This window comes from Melanostigma gelatinosum, assembly GCF_949748355.1.
Source record: "Melanostigma gelatinosum genome assembly, chromosome: 22".
Classification (NCBI taxonomy): Eukaryota; Metazoa; Chordata; class Actinopteri; order Perciformes; family Zoarcidae; genus Melanostigma; species Melanostigma gelatinosum.
This window is the reverse complement of record NC_136655.1, coordinates 15,941,308-15,960,020: the sequence shown is the minus strand read 5'-3', so window position 1 is coordinate 15,960,020 and position 18,713 is coordinate 15,941,308. Positions and strand designations below refer to the sequence as shown.

General features: G+C 42.2%; 1 protein-coding gene across 1 annotated transcript in view; it reads right to left on the bottom strand.

The window, feature by feature from the left end:
- The window catches only part of slc41a2b (solute carrier family 41 member 2b), a 38,461-nt gene that overhangs the window by 11,643 nt on the left and 8,105 nt on the right, over positions 1-18,713 (bottom strand). The window contains 4 exon segments of the mRNA XM_079294737.1: positions 6,782-6,930; positions 8,725-8,856; positions 15,330-15,409; positions 15,943-16,090. Of these exon segments, the coding sequence (XP_079150863.1) occupies positions 6,782-6,930; positions 8,725-8,856; positions 15,330-15,409; positions 15,943-16,090 (509 nt within the window).

The window sequence follows — 18,713 nt, the reverse complement described above, 5'->3', positions numbered from 1 at the left end:
CCAAGGAGGAGACCATGTGGAGATGGACAGCCCCTGACACTGTTGAACACACATTACCGGAGCACCTCCCTTTGCCTCGTCACCATGGCAAATCGTGTTCAGATCATCCAGCTACAACTGCCTGTCTGGCTCAGGTCCCGGCTAAGTTATGGACCTCAGGGGCCTATGACGTTGGCCACCTGACTACGGAACCCATCAAAGTCATATTCACAGACCCACATCAGCTTCCTGTGACCCCAATATCGTCTGAAACAAGAACAACTGGAAGGCATTTGGCCAACGATTGAAGGCCTGCTCCAAGCCGGAGTCATCTACCCCACCTCATCAGAGTTCAACACTCCCATACTTCCGGTTCCAAAGGCAGGAGTAAAAGGCTGGAGAATGGTCCAGCATTTCCGCCCCTCAGCGGAGTGTGTAAGACTGCAACTCTGCTTCCTGGTCTGATCTCTGGGTTGTCATGTACCAGGTCCATACAGAAACTGGGTCAGATTTGCAGAGATGAGATATAACTAAATAACTACAAATAACTACTTCTAAAAACTGCACAGCTCTTCCTTTATGAATTCAGATATATTTTACATATTTATAAAGTAGTTTTTCATATTTTTTCATATATTCATATAATAATTTTTCGCTTTCTTGATTTTTGCAATACTTGCTTTCATTCTTCGTTTTAATTTCTCTTACTATGTTTATATTATTCACCGATACAGCAAAGCACATTGCTTGCATGTGAAAACCCAATTATTATTCAATTATTAGTACAGTAGATTAAATTGGACTGACTACAGTAACGTCATGAGCACCGCGTTGGACTCGGTATCTGCGGATATTAAATATTATATTATCGGCATTGGGACCAAACAATTGTCGTTCCTGTAAATCCTGGAACTAATTGGACATCGCTTATTTGCACACGTTAATAAACAAAAATGGAATCTGGTTTTAAAACACACACAAGAGGCTGCACTGGAATGTTGCTTCAGGTTCTGGTGAGATGATGAAAGACTGCTTCAATGCATCCAGGAGTTTGAAGGCTTAGCACACACCAAGACACTGCACAGCGGTTTATAATACTGTGAGCCTCTTTGAAGTCATCGCAGCCACGTTCATTCCCGTCTCAATGATTGACGGTAAACAGTAGTCGGTTGACTGTAAAAAGCACCGAACAGAAATGTCCGTGTGAGTGTTTAAGCAATGCCTCAGTTGATAAATATGGAATTATATGTAATCTTATAGATCAGTGATTCTCAACTGGTGGTTCGCGACCCAAAAGTGGGTCGCGGACCCGTTTTCAGTGGGTCACGGGCCTTTGACTGACCCCAACATTTTTTTATTTTATTTTGAAGGGCATTTTTTATGCAGCGGAATTATTCCAGCATTTACGGCACTTGTTCAGCGGTGCAGGAAAAACACCGACCAATGCGTTGTGAATCACATCACGTGATGCAGCTCATCCAATCAAATATGGGTATTCTGTCAAGTTTCCTGACTTGAGTGAGATGTTCACACACCGTGACACACGGGGAGAGACGAGGATACAGAGAGCAGAGCAGGACTATTGAGCTGTGAAAGTCAAATCATAGGGCGATTTCCAAAAGAGAAAATTGGCCAGGGAGAACAGACTCATATAGGTGAATTCTTCAAACACTAAATTCTTTATTTTTATATATATATATACATACGTATGTATATACATATGCGCGCGTGCGCGCGCACGCACATGTATATACATACATATGTATATACATATGCGCACGCACGCACATGTATATACATACATATGTATATACATATGCGCACGCACGCACATGTATATACATATGTATCTACATGCACACACAAACACACACACACACACACACACACACACACACACACACACACACACACACACACACACACACACACACACACACACACACACACACACACACACACACACACACACACACACACACACACACACACACACACACACACACACACACACACACGGTTTGTATCTTAACGTGTACCGACCTAAAGACTTCTGACCTCAGTATTATTAAATGTTCCAGGAACGCAACATTACCATAGTAATGCATATTTATCAGGGGTAACCTTTGCGTACCCTTTTCATTCTCTCTTTTGCTTTGACACCTGAGGCGTATTGCACAACGTTGCCTTGGTTTGTTTTGCATTGCCTCATTCTCTCTCTAAATACACTGTGGGCTAATACAGCATTGGTAAACCATGTTGTCTTGTGTATTGTTTAGGCCGTGCTTTCTACTCGTTTGGTAAGTCCTCAGTTTTTTTATTCACTGTTGATTTGAGCAAAATGCAGATCTCGAGTCTTCTTCTCCACTCTGTGCCATGAGGCTTGCACAGATATCACGGCCACTCGAGCTGCAGGAATGTTTCAATTTCTCTCCTAATTTGCTGCAGCTTTCTCTTGAAATGGAACATTATCAACCGGCAGCATGTGCAATTTCCACTTATCACTTGCTATGAAAGAAACAGATGGTTACAGTACTTTCTGTGACATTATCAAATTTCGCCACTGCTACAGACATCACTGCCAAATTGTGTCTGACCCCATGTAGGACAGAGAGGAAAATCAGAAACTATAATGTGAGGTCTGCATATATTGAATCCCAAATGGATGGCAGTTTCAGGAAATTGGATGTTTAAAAGGCAGGTCATGTGTGAATTAAACATTTATTTCTTTGCTTGAGGTTATCGTGGGACATTAGATGAAATACATCGGCATGGGTACGGTTATTTCACTTATGCAGTAATACACCACACCAGTCTGGCTGGGACTACCGAGAGCCAGAACTAATGCTGCTGTCCGCCTCATTCAAGAGTCCAAACAGGGTCCTTTCAATTTCCCCAAACAATCCAAACATGGAAATCATTCAAATGAATGTTTCCCGTGCAGGTCAGGGATTATAAATGACCGTCGAGCTCATTTTAATTTACAGTCGGGCAATATGATGAGAGTGGCAGAATGTTTATTAACATCATCAGTGCCTGGGTTAGAGTACAGGTATAGCTCAGCCACTGTGCAAGTACAGCCTGCTCATAACCCTCAAATGGCCACACATCTGTTTTCAGAAAGATAAAGACATCAGGCCCACTGAGCGCAATAGTTCTCTCCATTCTCCTTCCTGGCTCGCTCACCTCTGAATCCTCCTCACGCAACTCTTTCACCTTGATGTGTTTCAGAGGTTTCACCATTTGTAGCTCTCACCATATCACAAGTTTAAGAATGAACCACAGACAGAAAAGTACAATGCTAGACTAATGTAGGTACTTGCTATTGAGCTCCATAGGCTTATGTTTGACAACTGAGACGGAAGCAATAGCTTTAAGCCGTATTTCTTTCTTCAATATCATAGTGTTTGGAACACACTTGGAATACAGATGGGCAGTGAAGAACTTGATATGTGGTATAGCGGAGCGGTTTGAAAAGTTTCTCAGAAGAAGGCCTGCTTTGGCAGAGGTTTCGTCCCTTCTGCTAAACCTGCAATAACAGGTCATATTGGCCACTAGGGGGCAGCGGAAACAAGGTATGAACAGAACTACGTTTAATGCTTTACACCAGTGATTCCCAAAGTGTGGTGCCCCCCTGGGGGTGCGTGAGCTGCTTCTAGGGGGTGCGCGAGAGGAAAAATGTCAGATGTTTGTCGTTCTTCTGGTTTTGAGATGATATGTCCCTTGAGGGTTGCCATAGCGAAGGCGCAACCCCCGCCTCTGGCCAAAGGAGAAAACAATGATAAAGAGAGTAGCCGTGGGCTGATACAAGATGTCTAATCTCCCGACTCCAGTTACTACTGTATGATAAGTGCCCTTATACACGAACCCAAGACGCTCGGTTACATGAATTATAAAAATTCCCCTTGTAAGATTAAAAACGTACAATTTAATAAATAAATGCACTTCAGCTCCTGCCGCCAGACTGTCTCTTACGTACACTAGCTAGCCTAGCTTGTGCAGCTAACTTCATTCATTCAGCAACATTCATGCAAATATGATAAACTGGCTGAAAATCGGGGAAACTGTCAGGTGGGACATCTGAAGCTATCAGTCACAAAAGAAGAGCGCGAGAGAGAGCGCGAGGAAATCGAACGGGAGTCAGAGGAAGATGAGACGGAGGAAGGAGGAAGGGATTGCACAGACAAATCGGGAGCACATCGGCCCATCGCGGAGTCAAGGTAAAAAAGAGGAAACGAGAGAGCATCAGACTGGGGAAAAAAAAGAAATATGATGAAAATGATCTGTGTCTGGGCTTCACTTGGATTGGCAACGCAGATTCCCCAAAGCCACAGTGCATGGTGTGCAGTGAGGTTCTGGCTAACAGTCTGAAGCTCTTATTTACGTCGCCACCTGAACACCAAGCATGCCAGTGCAAGTCAAAAGCCCCTTACATTCTTTATATCGAAATTGGAGGAGTTACAAAACAGCCAAAAACAACTGGAGTCTCATTCTATGTGTGGTTAATTGTCCATTATTTTAATAGTTCAGTATTGTATGCAAGATAACAGGTATCTTTATGCATGGCAGTGGCACTAATAGGCCATCACTCATTTTTCATTTATGTTTAAAATAAATTAAATTTGAATAGCTATGCATGATTATCATGCTATTGACAGACAATGTTGATATTGGTATCAGTTGACAAGGTGTGTTTATAAATGTCAGTGGTACGGCCTCCCTACTCACTGTACCTTGCACATGTTTAAAATAACAACATGAATATATGAACCTGTGTATCATTTGAACAGCTAAGTATTGAATGCACAATAAAGAGGTATGTTTATCCATGGCACTCGGCCCAGTTTAATATAAAACACAATTTTATACAATATATATAGTCAGGGGTCCCTGCTCCATCTCTCTATCAGTTTGGGGGTCCTTGGCCTGAAAAACCTTGAAGACCCCTGCTGTATGGGAAAACATTCTGTTAGTATTACACTTCCATATTTTGTGCAACATTCAGTATAATAGTTAACGTCTGCTATTCTGCCTGAGTCTGTATTGATGACAAAGCAGATACAACTTGAGTTATAATTAATAAATAATCATACCCGTAATAACCTTGCTGCTGTGACATAGTGCAGAAACCCTCAATCAAAGCAGGATTCAGGGACTTTCCCAGACGCAGAACGACAAAGAAGAGAAAAAAGTTCATGAACTATTCTGACATGTGTCGTCTTCGTCTTCCTCACCATGTCGAACATTTAATAAAACAAAAAGTAAAGTGCTGTTTAAGGTTCTTAAATCCAATCAATACAGTACGCTCTCTTTAGTGGTTGTGAATATCAAGATGTGAAAGAACTCCATGGGCCTGTCTCTGCCATCTGATAATCCATCTGGGACTGCAGCACCCTTATAGCAGCTCTTCCTGCTATGGACTTAATTCATTTGGAAAGTTTCCAGCGCCTCAGCGGCCAGGATTACATCCTAATGTTCAATGTCTGCATTAAAGATTTAAGGGAGCCTTCAAAAGCCTTTCGAGCACAAACAAAAACACGCGAGCTGAATTCTTAAAGTTCCAGACCTCAACACAGATCCCGGAGCAGCTGAAAAAGTGAATTCATCATAACCCACAAGTTGTTCCTTCATAATTATCTTAACTGCTGCCAAAACAAAAACGTACAGAAGTGAGATTCCTTCAGACGTCGCTCAAAACCACGCCGCTCAAGGAATTCACAACACACACACACACTTGATTCTCCTACTTCAGTGTGCAAGTGTTGGGAAGGAAACAAACGTCCTCCTCACATTCATCTTTCATAGATGAGAAAAAGTATGTTTGTTCTTGCATATGAATGGAAATTAACAGTGCAGGTAAAATGAGCTTGTTGAAGGTCATAATGCAAACTGGTGTTGCATAGTCACAGATTACTGTGTGTGTGGTAATCATATGCACAAACACCATTCAGAACGATGTCATAAATCATAAATCACTCTTCTCTCATTTAAAATGCTGGCGATGGATCGGCTGAGTACATCGCTGAGTTGGATGTTTTGCCAATTTTTGTCATTTCACTTTGCTTATTTAATAGTCTGCCTCTGAAGAACTTTGGATATGAACGGTGTATTTCAACGTAACCACAGTTGGTGATGGTTGAAACGGTTACTTGTATTTCGTTCCTGTCGAGTGAACTAAGCCGGTCTTCTCTCAAAGAGAGAAACTTGAATTCAGAAGGTGTGCGGTTGGTGTAAGAACATTTACTTTCTTGACCTTCTGAGGGTTTATTTTGTTTATTTATTAGACTAACAGACGCTTAAAGAGCTTGTGGAACATGGCAAAAATCATGGTTGCAGTGACTCGTACGTTCACAAACCATTGTTATGATTTATTTGATAATGCCTTTGATTGACTGGTGACTCCTCACTCACCTCTCTTAACCGGCTCGAGGATGGTGGGACAAACGATCACACAGCTGAGTGCATCGCTGCCGCTGCTCTGCTGCCAAAGACACTGTTATTCTGTGCTTTTTTATTGGCCATCAAGCTCACATCTAGACGCGTACTGTAAAAATAATAGACTTGAAGCCTAAATGAACACTTCGGGTTCCGGTTAATCCCGTGAGACGGAGCTTTTTGTTTTTGAAAACCTTCCTGAAAACGAAACTCTCTTTAAAGCATCATTAATGTCTGCTGTATTAAGACTCTGGGTCCCTTGAGATTCAATACTTTTATGTGGAATAAAGAGCAACACATGTAAAACAGTCGATTTCAGAGTGCAAAAGCCTCTCACATATTCCAGCACACATCATCACGCACTCACCTGCAGCATGGCAGCAGCCAAGTAGACGGACATAAAGATGGGGGTCAGGGTGGTGTGTCCGCTCTTCATCAAGTGGATGGTGTAGAGGAAGATCAGGTGACCCGGGATCACCAAAAGGAGGAGCACCTGAGCAGAGCGATGATTGGCTCCTGAGAGAACACAACACGGTTAAAGGTGGATGTGAGAAGAACACTCGAGAAACTCGAGTAGCTCGATAACTAAAAATCAGCAGTGCAGATTCTTTACTGAACCAAAACTAGATTTCATGTTAGCTCCATGGGAGGAAATCAACGGTTTGCATTCATTCATTGATATTTCCAATCGTAGCTAGAGAGGGTAATCTGTCTGTGGTGAAACAATCGAGCTCACAGACCAGCTTGATCAATCAATATCGGTACAATTTGAAGTTTTAAATTCAAACACACATCTACAGTTGGATATTTGTGATTTAAACAGCTGTCTAAGCATGTCTTGTGTATGCAAGTGTGAAAAAAAGGGTGAGAATTCTCTGTCAGAAGCGCGTCTCAGAGTCAGTATGGATTGGTGCACTCAGCAGAACGCTTCTCAAAATGCTTTTGGTGGAGATTGGTCAAGCTGGAAAGAATCAGTCAAGAAGTAGGAAACGTTCAGCTCCTTCCAGCCAGCTGCCACCTTGTTTAGGTGTTTGTAGTGAGATGAGGAGGTATCGTGTGGTTACTCGAGCTCCGTGTCTGTTGCAGTGCTTTCAAAGACAGTGACAGGAATAACTAAAAAAGGGAGTTCGAAGGAAAGTTCAGCTCAATACAGCACGTCGCCCTGCGCGGCCAATTATGGCACGGTGGACATAATGCGTAATAAATAGAAAATAAATAGTTTGAACCTATGTTTTTTAACAAAGAATATTCGATCGCCATTTTTGGCACCCTTAGTTTAAGTTCTATTCAGTAAAGAATTAGTATTGGGCAAGGATCAATTATAACGCTATCATGAAGTGTTCAAATATAATCTTGTAAAATGTTGTTCCTGACAAGAAACTTCTATAAATACAGCTGTCTGAAGATGTTTTTATGGCATAATATAAATAGATATAAGAGAAAGAATGAACACCTTAGAGTACATAACTAAAAGTACTAATGCCAAGAATTTTAAAAAAATACAACCATTTACCTCCAAACAACGTGAATTCTGGTTTGTTTTGTTGTAAGTAACCACTGTAGATGACAACTTAAAAGGAAAGCAACTGGTTGTCTTATTTTCCTCTGTTGTATATTTACTGCTGCTCCTTAATGAAGCAAAAGTAACTTTTATCAAACAACTCGATAAATCGATGGAATAATCAGAGGGATACTCGATTACTAAAATAATCTGTTTGTGGAGCCCTAATGTCAGGGAATCGTTTCTTTGCAGGAGAAAATAAACTGTCTTAAAGAGTGCATGCACTCTTTAAAAAAATACATCCCTGAATAGTTTGGTGAATCAGCCCACAGACTGTCCACAGGATTCACCGTCCTGCTGGTTCTCACTCTGGACTTCTAACAAGGAATTCATTCACACCTGGGACAGCAGGACGTGATGGGACGGAGACCCAGCAGGAGTGTGGCTCACCGGGCACACAGCAGAAGACCCACAGTCTCAAACTGTGACGCTGATACACAATTTAAAGCCTGATTCCATGGACCTCCATATCAAAGTCTACTTGTGTACCTCTGCGACAGCCAATTACAATGTGTGTAATTCTAATAATAACATATCATTAATATTACTGTGACTTAAATTATTAAAATTACCCAGAGTTCAACAGGAAATATGTTAAATATGGCACAAGTGTTTGTGTATGATTGAATCTGGGGGTAAAAAAACATCGTATTAAGAAAGGCCTAAGGAGTTGGCCGGCAATGCCTAGCCACCGTAGCCAACGTGTGACTTTAATAACTGGTCAGTAGTGTTGCCTGCGTTGTACTAACCTCTACCCCAGAATGTGCGGCAGGGGTAGTAGCAGCCCTTGGCCTCCTCGGGAACCTCCCCAGGAGCACAGTGGAAATGCAGGTGAGTGGAGAACCGGCTGGCTTGAATAGCCACCAGATTACCCCCGATCCCTGCACGAGATACGAGAGCATTCAGTGTCAGGTGAGGCCAGTGAAGAGACAAAGTTAAGGCAGGTAAATATGGCTATTAATGATCATCACTCATTGGGTAAACAGAGAACGGCTACCAACCGATACTGCATTCAGTATTCATCCGGGTTCCCACTCTTAAAGTTCTAAAGATCAGACTTTACGGAGACATTGTCAGTGATGATGTAACCATGACAGACAGGGGTCGTGCTGTGCACTAATGAATCCCTTTTTCCCCCATGAATTACAGTAACCATTGCCGTCTGAAAACAAATAACTGAATGACGTAAATAGCCTACAACTGTGTCTACAGACAAATCCTGACTGAACTATACGTACCGTACATAAAAAGGTACAGTTCAGGGAGAGTTTAACACAGATCTTTCGCTGGGAATCGATATTTAAGTTTCAGTGAAGAATAATAAATATCTCCGCCAATTTCTTTTTATTACAATAAATCAAATGAATGAATGGTTAAAAAACTCCATTGGAGAGACTGAAGTGGAATTGACTTTGGATATTAATATGCCTTCTAGACATGGTGACATGTCATTGTAGAGGTGGAAGGAATACCATTTAGAGCAACTGCATTCTCTTTAGGTTCTTATTCCAAGTCTGTGAGTGGGAAACGCATATCGACCCTTCTGTCTGTCTCTCTATGAAAAACAAATGACATAATATATTGACAGCTTGATGGAATAGCAGCAGGGGGCATGGCTTAGAGGAGGCCGAATTACCGCAACACAACTATAAATATAGTTTGAAAGATAAACACCACGGTGGAAAACAAGAAAATCTGCGACACCAAATAATGTCCTCTCTCTCTCACTCTCCTCGCTGTGTCAGGCCTCTAAAAATGATTGATTTTACTTTAAACAGACAAGACGTTTGGGAGCCAGTGCTGTACTGAAGTTTTATAATACTAGCACATTACAAGAGACTGAAAGGGATCACAGTCATGTTCCCTGTCGAGCAGATGAACAGTCAAGAGAACATGGATCGCCATCTGTGCTGACGAAACACAGGGCCACTTTACATTCACATACTGCAGCTATCACACCTTCCCTTTAGCAAGTCGCACACACACACATCCCTGGACCCACAGTCTGGTGACTAAGCCCTGCAGGAGAGCTCACATACATACAGATATCAGCAACAAAGTAGCTGACTAGGTGAGTGCCATTTAAGCAGAAGAGAAGAAGAAAACCTTTACTTTCCCTTTATGTCTGTAAAAACTGCCAGAAAAGAGAGACGTCTCTTTATTCAGAATCATAAGAAATGTATCATTGGAATGCTCGCAGTGCAGCGGGGAAACAGATCCTCAACACGAGGCTGCTTTCAGTCACTCAAGTGGTTGTGTACTATAAACTTTATACACAAGAAGAAGGATGTCTGAGCCCCACCCCCCAAAAAAACAACCCAGACCTGCTATTGTGGTAACGAGTATATCCCCGGCTGTCTGGAGCTCTGTGCGGAGTCGGCGCTACGCAGGTCCCCGGTAGACAATAACCTTATATTTTTAGGTTGATTAAATGTACCAGAGTTCACAAATGTGTAGGATATTACTACAGACATTAATGTAATCTTATACCACAACACCTGGGACTTTCTTACCCTTTATAGGATGGTTTACACAGCATGTGTCCTATTCTGTGCTAAGAATCCTGTTTGGCTTCTTATATTATTATATTATATTATATTTGTGTTATCTATACTCCATTCTCAGTTTAATGACAGCGTTTCCTCTATAATTGTACCGGCCGAAAATAAGGGCAAATATCCGCTCCAGTGTTATGTTCTGCAGTGGCGCACTGCCGTGAACCGAAGCATACGTCTGCGGTTAGTTCACATGTCTGTAATAACAGCAGGACAGTGGAGTGTGTTATCTAAACTGCTCCAGTCAGTTAAACAAGTGAAGATGATGTTGTCGGTGGCCTACTGGTTACAAACAGCTAACGTGCTAACGAATTCAGTGTTTTTGAGTTCTTAGCTGACGTGATGTAATGTAGCCCCGGTATGTTTAATGTGGAGTGAGCACTGCACCAGTCTTCATTTCAAATGTTCGTATTTTTTAGCGACCGATACGGTAGTTTAGGAGGCACTTTGTTCTTGTGTACACCGACTCATTTGGCACACAGTTAACACACAAGCAAACTCAACTCCTGGTATTTACTCTGGTGTTCTTCACCACTGATTTGGAAGAAGAAAATAAAAAGGAGTAACGTGAGAACAAGCTTTAAAAAGGACATATTTTCTCTTGAAATAAGTGCTGCGGGGTGGATCTAATGTATGCCATTGCTGATAAATATAACACAGAGAAACTTTCAAGTGATGAAATGGAGAAATGTACTTGGTGTGGTGTCTTTGTGTTAGCGCATGTTAGTCAAACGGCTAATTAAACAGTCAGACTGTTGTCTCTGGGCCAGATGGTAAATTTGTCACCAAAACAACAATAAACAGAACAGTCTCAACAGAGCCATTAAACGGAACATTAGAACCTTCATCAAGGTGGCATTTAGTGCAGAACTGTTGCATTTAGGCTGCATTAGTTACACCTAGGCGTTTGTTTTTCTTTTTACAATTGGAAATGTATTTGTACCATTGTAACTGTTTTTGTTGATTCCATATGTACAGAATACTATCTTTTGACGTGCTAAAGGCCTTTCCCCAGCAGACATTTGGACTTGTCCCAATCGGAAAATGGCCGATGTGACTTTTACACATGGATTCTCTCCCTGAGAGATTCAGGATCATTTCCTGCATTGTGTGAATGGGAGCAGGATCGATACTGTACTACCAATTTCACACCCCAAGGCCTCGTAACATTTCAGGGAGAATGCCAGTACAGCTGTGCTGTGAATGAAAGCAGTTACATCGCAGGGACGAGCGCGTGAAGTAGCATTTATGCTAACGCTTTCATAGGTGATATAAGGATAAGGATGTTTATTGTCATCGTACAAACGTACAACAAAATTAAGTTGGCGACTCAGTATATTAAGCAACATGTATATTAACATTAAGACAAGACATTACTGATTTAAAACAAGACATTAAATAAATATATACAAGATAAAACACAGGCATCAATGGCTTTAAAGTGAAAAAAGTGCTTTCTTTAAAGTGTAGTTTTATTGCCTATCATCTTTCTTATTCTTCTGTTGAGTTTTATGGCGGTTTGTATCCATGACAGTTGCATTACGGCCATCAGCCGGTACCTTGTCCCATCTATTCTAATATTGCTATAGCACTTGTGAAAAGGATCAACACCGAAATGTTCCTTAATGTAATGTGAGAATAGTGACAATCATGAGCAGTGCCTGGAAGGTTCTCACAGTAATATACTGGCACTATGTGTGGAAAACAAAAGGTGCCGACTCTTGTTCTTTTCAAGTATCCCAGTAAGACATGACAGTGTCAGCCAGCATGAACAACTCCAGGACCCAGAAACTGAAACAGCTAAATAGAATTCAGCCACCATAACTTCTTTTTGTAAATATTTTTTACTGTGCCATTTCCAAATGTCTTCTGTGAAAGGGGCATATTGGTTGTTCTTATTGTATCATCTAGTTGGCTAATTTCTTCAATGACACACACACACACATATCTGTATGTATGTGAGCTCTCCTGCAGGGCTTAGTCACCAGGGATGAAAGACACAGGGAATGTGTGTGTGTGTGTGTGTGTGTGTGTGTGTGTGTGTGTGTGTGTGTGTGTGTGTGTGTGTGTGTGTGTGTGAGAGTGAGAGAGAGAGTGTGAATTTTCTAAAATCAGAAGCCAAAAACATTGGAAACTGTGGCATATAATTGAAGGATATATTTTGTAGCCAAAACATGTTTTTAGAATAGATAGTACTTGGATGGTGCACAGTTTTTCACTTTCTGGCTTTTTGTCCTTCAGGGCATTTGGGATGGACGGGGGCTGAACTGGATGAGGGCGTTCTATCAACCTCAGCGAGGGGGGGTCAGAGGTAGAGTGAAGGAGGATTCGGGGGCAATTTGATTTATTCAGGTCACATGGTCTGACAGGAGGGTTTGATTTCAGTTTGTGTATTTGAGAGGCTCCATTACCACCATGTGACGTGATGAAACAAACGCAGATCAAATATGATGGAAGGAAAATATGAGAGGGGAGGAAACAAATGTCTTATAGGTGGAAGTTAGACGTAAAGCAGGCAGACACCTTATCTTAAAAACAAACAAATATGAAAAGATGATGAGCAGAGATTAAAGACTGCTCTATCAGAGTGATGTCTGGTGGAATTTGCAGAACAAGATGCACAACATAATATGATATCTGCAGATCCAGAAAGACGGCTCAAAGCCTTTTTGCTGACACCGGAAACTGAATTTAAGCAAGAACAGGCGTTTCTGGTGCGATACATTGTAGCCACAGAGCCTGGTTCAATATGAAGTACAACAGGAAATGAACTGGCAGACACTTCCTCAATACCTGGATTAAACATACCAGAATGAACTTCAAACAGCCACTTTCTATCTCGGGGGAAATTGCATAAAATAATGTATGAAAAAGAATTAATGGAGGCCAGTGTTGATAAAAAAAGGAGGCTCTTTCCCTCTACCTTTCGTTTAACCTGTCTTTTCTTATCGCGCTCCACACATCTCTCTAATCAAACATCCACACACAGTCCTTTCACGCTTTCTGTTCCATCTCCCTTTTCTTTCATTTCATTCTTTTATTAGAACAGGACCCTCGGTGCATTTTAATCATCAACGTCATGAGCTGCCCCCTCCTCACTCGCTGAATAAAATGCTGTAAATCCGAGACGGATAAAACATCTGCGCACACACACACGAAACAAAAACGTCTCCTCCCTCACAAACGGGCGCAGATTCCTCAGCTGTTTCGTGTCTGGGAATCGTACTCCATCTCGTTAAATGTCATTAATGGCGCTTAATTAAAAACGTATCTCTTGCTGTGGAGGTGCCAGGGCCCTGGCAGCCGTGGCTGAGACACTTAGCGGTGGGAGGTAGAAGCAGGAGGAAATGGAACAGGACCAGGTTTATGGAGTCCAGACAGACAGACTGCTGCTGTCTCATTAGGTCACTCATTTATGCTGACGAGCATTTGGAGTCTTTATTTAGTAACTTTCATTAATCAGGGGACTGTTGACTGAGCAAAGGCACTGCTTCGGTTTTCACATTAATTCACACCTTTGAGCTGCACAGCACAAGACAAATAGACTCTGTGGCGCGTCAGCCATCTTGTGTGTAAACACTTTGTCTGAATCTCGACTCCAAAGGGTCAAACACTGCATTAATTACAAATGAGACAAACAGCAGCAGTTTCTCCGTACCCAAAACTTCCACGGTAAACAGCTTGTTGGTGTTTGGCTGCTGCCTCGTGGACAGAACGTCCTTAAGAAACCTTTCAACTGACCACTGTACAGATGTTTCACAACACAGATGAAGAGTCATTTAACTACATAGCTGAATATTTTCTTTTTCTTTCTGGGATATCACGTTTTAAATTACCCATAAGGAGAAATGTTTCCATACCATTTTTTCCTTCTTGATACCAATACCTAAACTTGCCTAAAGTGTGTTCAAAAAAAAGAATCTGCATTGATCCGTCTTGTGTAAATATAACATAATGTTCTCGTTGTAATCAAAAGGGATCGCAAAGCCCTTCGCAAGGGAAAGAAGGCCTCCGGCAACGACCAGATCAGGCTTCGCTGCCGCCTTCAACTGCAGTCGGCGCTCCGGCGGGAGGAGGAGAGCTCCGCTCCCGGCAGCAGCGTCTCATCTGGCCAGGAGCGGAGCTTCGCCTCGACACCACGCTTCAGGTGACCCAGGCTGTATTGCTGGGCCTACAGGAGGTAAGGGAGGCACAGGCGGGAACCAGAACCAGAACTGAGCGAGGCAGACTGTCAGACACTGCTGCAGTAAAATAAGGTTTTCTGAAGAGACGCGGAAACACTACCGCCTTTGTCCACAGGGACCGCCAGAATCATGGTCCTCATGGTCGCTATTAAGATAATAAAAATAATCTTAACCTGAACTCGATTCATGACTTCATTACATCGCTAGAACCTTCTTAGAATCAAAATAAAATTACACAAAACATTCAAATTAGCATGGAAACATGTCACACAGAACTACAAATGCAGGCTTTCTACAAGTGTAGAGATACAGGATTCCTCACAGACTGCCTGACCTCCACGATGTAAACACATGAACATAAACTCTCAGGAGAGGATCCTTTCTAGTTTTACCCATATGGGATTAGAGCAATCTGACGACACAAACTCTTTATTACATATGTATTACTCTTCTCTAAATCCCCCCCAGGATTTAGGAAGCTATCATATGAAAACCTTTGGTCCAGATTCTCCTCGCCTGTTGGAGCTCAGGGCGGTCGAGCAATTGCAATTCAAATAGTGACACCTCGAAGCCATTCACAGCACAAAGAAAGGAGCGGTGCAAACACTGACTCACCGTTGATAACCGGCGTGTACACCACGATGCCAGCCAGATTTGGGTCAGACACTGTTTTGTCCAGGATGAGCCCTCCGATGCTGCAGAGCACAACATAATTAGATGATTAACTGGTGTTTTTGTGTGTGTGCATGTGTGTGTGTGTGTGTGTGTGAGAGAGATAGAGATAGAGGGCATGGAAGGAGGAAGAGCATTCTTCATCTAAATGATGTCCACAGTGAATTTGTGTGCTTATCTATAACTGGCACTAAAATGCTTCATCAGCTGCAGAGTGGTGAAGACTAAGAGTGAGTGGAAGACAGTGCAAGAGTTTCAATAGTTTATTTTTTAGCTCATGGTTAGCAAATGCGTTCTTCTATTGTCTTACTCCTCTACAAAAAGTCTGAGAAATGTGGGATCTGCTGCACTGGGTATTCCCTTCCTGCTGGCCATATTAGTGTCTGCTCGGGTGCTCCAAATTTGTTTAGGGGGATGAGTCATCCAGACACCGGGAGTTTCAGACGCAGAATAGCAGTTCTTTCCTCCTTTGAAGACTAGACAGGCACACACACACACACACACACACACACACACACACACACACACACACACACACACACACACACACACACACCTGCTGATGACCATGGCAGTGATGACTGGCTCCCATCCGGAGTAGAGCAGGGTGCGGCTGGCCGGGTGCTTGGAGGAGACGATGATCCACAGAGGAGTCAGACACATGAAGAAGGCGCAGACCAGTGACGACACGTATGGGTAGGTGTCTGGGGAGGAGGAAGAGACGCTTGTCATTTTTACTCTCTGGGTGGCGGTTTGGAGCTTTTCCCAGCATGCACTGGGGAAACGGTACAGAAAACCAGCTGGGTACGGTCCACAATGATACTTTTTTTCAGAAACTTAAGTTTGAAGAAAACAAACGCATCAGTGTTTATTGTTGAAAAAACTGAATGAACAGGTCAATTGATTGAATATTTAAATAAATAAAAAATGAACTAACAGCAGGGCAAGAATACACAAAGTTTAACCAAACTGCTGGAACTATGACAGACGGTCAATGTTATTTTTAAATCTTCCCGCATGGCTTCGGCCTATAGCTCACTCGGAAACCGTCCCAGATTTATCATCCCTGTGGTCTCATAACTTGTAAACAGAAATGGCCCAGTGTTCAGGTTGGAATGGGCTCTCGCAGCCCTTCGGTCCTTAAATGCAGAGCTGAGAAAGATATACTAAGAGCGGAGACTTGTACCCAAATCGAGCCGCATTGACGGGGAATCTGACACGGAGTTAACATTGACAGAGTCAGCTGGCTGTCAGCCACGCTCCAATTAAGGTCTGCTACAGGTTACACTGTTTACATGAACCTCTGACACCCTGCCATTGAGTATCCTTGCTGCCGCGAATAAAACCAATGAACAAACCATTGATATTCCTGTCCGTCTGTGGTGGAAAATATTTTGCTAACTTCGCTTCGCCGGGACAAAGAGCGGTCCGAATCTCTAGCTGAGTAATGGCAAGATGCATTATGGGGGTTAGCCATCAATCTGAAGTTGGATTTCTAACTGTATGGGTTGACAATGTTACTTGATCAGGTAGGGGCAGAACATTTAAAATACATAGGTCCGGGATGCGGAAGTAACAAATTCGAGTTATTTCCAAACTTCATTTTTCTACATCGACAATGTAAGATGAGTCTGGAGAACTTTAAAAGGACATAAAACGGACGGGGCGCTTCTATTTTAGCCGGTGCAGCTTTTCCAGCATTTACGGCACTTGTTCAGCGGTGCAGGAAACACACCAACCAATGCGTTGTAAATCGCATCACGTGATGCTGCTCAGCCAATCAAATGAGAGTATTCTGACAAGTTTCCTGACTAGAGTGAGATTTACACACACCGTGACACACGGGGGCGAGACGAGCAAACAGACAGCAGAGTAAGGGAATAATTACTTTGGTCAATGAAGTTAATTCACATGACAGTCTCCAAAGAGAGAAAAGTGGTCAAAGAGACCAGAGTCTCTAACCAAGAATGAACAGACTCTTATACGTTCAGTCTTCCCACGGACAGTTTAACACAAGTGTATCTCACATGTTAAGAGACCGTGACTATAATTAAAAGTGGTAATATCAAGCGTCACTACGAGACAAAGCACAACTCTTTTGAGCAAACGCACCCACTCGCATCGAAATGAAGTCACAGAAAATAATAAGTTAGATATTATTGTAATGTTCCGGAACTTTGCCCGAGGAGATTTTCTCAATCGGGACCTTTTTGAATTTAAATTGAATACCCCTGGCTTAGTGCTACTTGTAACTGTACAATTTGGCTCAGTCTTGTTTTACCCCTTGGGCTCTGGATTTTATTTGCTTTAATTATTTTCTTGTGAAGCACTTTGTAACTGTTATATGCTGTATAAATACAGTTAGTTCATCTATTATACTTGCTGGTTGAATGATGAGTTCCAACAATTCTCAAGATACATTTTGTTCAGATTTCTCAAAGACAAAGCTGAATGTATTCAAACTGATGGCCATAAATGACATCTGTAATATCCTTAAATTATCCAAGAGACTCCCGTGTGTATAGGTTAAGAAAAAATTTAAAAATTGAACATATTGAATGAAAACTACCAGAAACTACTCCGACTGTGCTATCTTTGTCAAAAATTGCTACTTTAAGTTCACTGTTAAATGAATTAGCGCACAAGCTTCAATCCAGACATTTAGCCCTAGAGCTGTTCTGCTTGTAGGCAGGCTTCTGCCAGTTCATGGCTGCACGTAAAAGATGTGGTGAATAAAAAAAATACATAAGAGGATAATGTTCTCTCTTTTTGTTCTTGTGGGCAGTGTGTCATAACAGCTGGATATGTGACTTGTATATGAAATGCAGCCGGTTTGTCAGTATTCAAGTCTAGACCGAACCGGATTTATTCATTTAACTTAATACCATCCCTATCTTCCCTGTTTTGCCTAAATCATGGATCGGATTCTCTCGCCAACTGCCCTGAAGTGGCCCTGCGATGCCACATCCACACATGCATACACCGACCACGCTCAAAAGGCTCTGGCCCCGTTTTGTCCGTGAAAGCAGGTTATAAATAAACCTGACGGGGCTCCGCTTGGCTCCAGCATCAACTATGTTTCATCATTTCTGCTCAGCTGGTTTGCCTCAAAATTAGAAGCATTAACTTCATATCTGTGTAGATAATCATGTCATTTGAATTCTGTTTAGTTGAGAAACTGACCATTAGTTCCAATTCAGCAGGAAAGTGTCGGTGTGGCTGAACAACAGAGCCACTGTCCTGAAAGTGACACAGCCAGACGCCCCGCCATGGAAATCTGAAGTGTGTTGAACACATTTAGCTCACGGCGCTAAACTGCTCCTTCAT